The following is a 3,981-nucleotide window of genomic DNA, read 5'->3' on the forward strand; positions in this document are numbered from 1 at the left end:
AGTAGGCCCAAACCTGCATTAAACAACCTGTGATACCTTGTGGTGTCAACAAACAGGGGGCTTGGGCACTGGCTCAGGTATTTCTGGGGTTCGGGAGGCAGCGATCCGTTCGCGGCTAGCTCGCGCCCCTGGAGTGCCTAGAGACCTGGGTCCTGGTTTTTCTACCCCTCGCTTAGAGAGACTAACTGGGATAGGCCCCAAGATGAGACCATTTCTCAGACCTTGTCTGGCTGACCTGGGCAACCTAGCAGTGTTAACAAAGGGTCAGTTGGGCAGGTGGTAAGTATTCAGCCTCTCTGGGTCCACTAGGACAGCACGCAGGGAAGGTGGTCTGGAGCAAACAGACCTTAAATGAGCACCCAGTCTTCTATCAGCACACACCACAGAACACAGCAGTTTAGAATTTAAAATAAAAAAATAAAAAAATAAACTTTTGTGAAGGAAAAGGCTAAAAATAGCATTCTCAAAAATACAAGGGTATAAAAACCAAACCCACAAAAAAAAATTGCATTAGCTTTTATACAATATAAGACATAAAAATACCTTAAAAATAAATAACTGAATTGAACATGGGCTTGATCAACCTATGGCTGGCCGTCTCAGATGAGGGTGTATAGTGTTTAAAGGCCGACACACCCGATGACTCTGGGGTACACTACTGATGATGTGTCCTAAAATTCATTAATATACTGTATCACACCTATCATAGCACTAAATTTAAGGTGGCACAAAATTTAAGGTGGCACTTCAATTATTATAGCACTAAATTTAAGGTGGAGCTTCAAATACCAGCACTAAATTTAGGGTGGCACAGAATTTAAGGTGGGACTCTCTTTAAGATAGCACTAAAATTAAGGTGGCACAGAATTTAAAGTTGAACTTTAATTAAGATAGCAATTCTCTTTAAGGTAGCACTAATATTAACATGGAACAGAATTTAAGGTGGAGCTCTCCTTAAGGTAGCACTAAAATTAATGTGCGACAGAATTTAAGGTGGAACTCTCTTTAAGGTAGCACTAAAATTAAGGTGGCACAGCATTTAAGGGGCACAGAATTTCAGGAGGAACTGCAATTAAGATGGCACTAAATTTAAGGTGGAACTTCATTTAGGGTGGAACAGAATTTAGGGTGGCACTGCTTTTAAGGTGGCACAAAAATTAAAGTGGAACAGAATTTAAGGTGAAACTTTAATTATCATAGCACTAAAATTAAGGTGGCACAGAATTTAAGGTGGAACTTCAATGAACAAGCATTAAATCTAAGGTGGCACAAGGTTTAAAGTGGCACTTCAATTATCAGCACTAAATTTAAGGTGGAGCTTCAAATAACATAGCACTAAATTTAAGGTGGCACAGAATTTAAGGTGGGACTCTTTAAGATAGCATTAAAATTAAGGTGGCACAGAATTTGAAGTGGAACTTTAATTAAGATAGCAATTCTCTTTAAGGTAGCACTAAAATTAACGTGGAACAGAATTTAAGGTGGAGCTCTCCTTAAGGTAGCACTAAAATTACTGTGCGACAGAATTTAAGGTGGGACTCTCTTTAAGGTAGCACTAAAATTAAGGTGGCACAGCATTTAAGGTAGAACTCTTTTGAGGGTGGCACTGAATTTCAGACGGAACTGCAATTAAGATGACACTAAATTTAAGGCGGCGCAGAATGTAAGGTGGAACTTATTTTAAGGTACTTTTAAAATTAACATTGCACAGAATTTAAGGTGGAACTTCATTCACAGAAGCACCTAGTAACAAATTACCATCCACCACGCATAGTGCAGCTTTTGCTTAACATTTTGGAAACATTTTAACAACTATCAACACAATGAATAGAAATCATTTTTAACATATTCATGAATTTATGAACATTAACCCACTCTCACTAACCCAGGTTTTTGGTGTGCAGTGATCATAGTTTATTCAGAAATGTCCTTACTGGTAATCAAGTTATACCATCAACAAACAGGAATTGATAATTAGTTTTTGCTAAATCATATATGGCAATAACTTCCTGCTTCTCTGCTTTGTTGAGGTTGAAACTTTCAAGCATGTTGCTGCTCTGAAGGACTTATCATTCCTGCCTGGACTGTTGCAATGCCTTGTTTTCCTGACTTTGCCTTTACTCGTTTTACTTTTGTCAGATTCATTGGTGTGTATGTGCTTTTACTTTTACTGTGACATCACTGAGTGGGTGTGGCCAGAGCCACAGACATGCCTGAAAGTTGTAACCTTGAGAGCAGTGTAGCTTTGTACTCTTTAAAAAAGACTATGTATTATGTTTGATGTAATGAAACATGTCTGCTAAATTTGTATCCAGAATTACTGAGTTTGAGTGTAAAATTATACAAAAATACAAAACTAAAAAGATTTACCCTAAAAGTACAAAGAAAAAAAACATTAGGATGTTAGTGTGGACATAAATCTATATAATGTGCTACATATTTAATTACAGATAATTAGTGTCTTTTTAAAGACATTTTCATGTCATTTTTAAAAAAAAGCAGTAAAATATTGTATGAATAATGCAGTCATTTTTCTATAAAAAAAAAAAAAGAAATAAATGTAATTTGTCATTATTGGCATAATCCCTAAAAGAACAGTTGAGCTGTTAATTTACAGATGTTGTCCTTAATTTTACAGAGTTTTGTACACAATTAAAAAAAAATGGAAAACTACTGTAAAAATGTAGGGTTATTTTCTGTAAAATTAGGACCTTTTTTACAGTGTATCCAGTTAAAGGACATCTTTCACTCAACCAAACAGCAGGCTTCTCTTATGCTGCTGACAGTATTATCACTAATATTTGCTGTCTTCTCTCCTGTTGGTCTGAATGTTCTCCTCGGGGTTTAAACATCTAGCATGTGGTCCAGGCAGGTTATGTAATATATGGCGAGGTCCAGAATCTCGATCTTGGAGAGCTTCTTGTCAGGCGGAACTGTGGGTAACAGCTTCCGGAGCTCTGCGAATGCCACGTTGAAGGCCTCAACTCGGATGTGCTCGTGGATGGTGTGGGCCTGCCTGTCTTTACTGGTTGCGCGCCACCGCTGCTTCTCCTCGTGGGTCAGGGGGGGTGCCAAGGAGCAGGAACGGGACTTACCATCCGCATTCGCTTCCAGTGGCTTCTCCGCCACATGCTCAACTTTGATGACATTGAGGAGCATTTCCGGGTCCGACTGAGGCCACAGCAGGTCAGAATCAGAGTGATCCGGGCTGAGCATCATCTATAGAGAGAGAGAGAGAGAGAGAGAGAGAGGTTAAATTAAGGTTAAAGAAACTGCAAGAAGAATAGGAAGGATGGAGGGAGGAAGAAAGAAAAAGAGAAAGGAAAGAGTAAAGAATGAAAGAAAGAAGTTAAGGAGGAAGTAAGAGAGATAGAGAGAGGCGGGGAGGTAGACAGTCAGAGAAAGGGAGAAAGGAAAAAGAGGAAGGCAAGAATAAAGAAAGAAAGTGATAAAGTAAGGCAAATAAGAAGGAGGGAGAGAGAGAGAGAGGTTAGGGGTATGGAGACTGCAAGAACGAAAGGATGGAAAGAGGAGAAGAAGAAAAAGGAAAAAATAAAGAATAAAGGACCTAAAAGAAAAAGTGAGCGAGGTGGTGGAAGGAGGTTATGAGGTCTGTAAGATTAAAATACGAAAAAAGAAAGAAAGAATGAAATGTGGGGATGTAGAGTTCATAACAACTTGTGTCAGTGCAGCCAAACTAAACTGTTAAAATATAAAAGTGAGGAAAACTAAGTTATGAGGAAAGTTCAGCTTTTTGGGAGATAAACTTAAGTTTATCAGTTCAGCTCGAAAACACGGTGAAGTCAGTAAGTTGCCTTATAATTTTAAGTAGACCTGACGCATTATTTTTTAGAGTAACTAACAAGCAATCAAAACCTCTTTACACCTGCCTGTTATAATCAACTTCAAACTTTTTTGTACACAGAGGGCTCTCACTCGACGCATGCGCTCTGCAGCACCACATTTCTGCTGAATATGAGT

At 38.7% G+C, this 3,981-nt stretch overlaps 1 protein-coding gene across 1 annotated transcript; it reads right to left on the minus strand.

Annotated features, from left to right (window-relative positions):
* Positions 1–2,844: 2,844 nt before the first annotated feature.
* On the minus strand, positions 2,845–3,219 carry LOC118801183 (helix-loop-helix protein 2-like). The gene has a single exon (XM_036561359.1). It carries the CDS (start codon positions 3,217–3,219, stop codon positions 2,845–2,847), a length of 375 nt encoding a protein of 124 aa, XP_036417252.1.
* Between the last annotated feature and the right edge of the window lie 762 nt (positions 3,220–3,981).

The sequence above is a fragment of the Colossoma macropomum genome, unplaced genomic scaffold (genome assembly GCF_904425465.1).
Source record: "Colossoma macropomum unplaced genomic scaffold, Colossoma_macropomum, whole genome shotgun sequence".
NCBI lineage: Eukaryota > Metazoa > Chordata > Actinopteri > Characiformes > Serrasalmidae > Colossoma > Colossoma macropomum.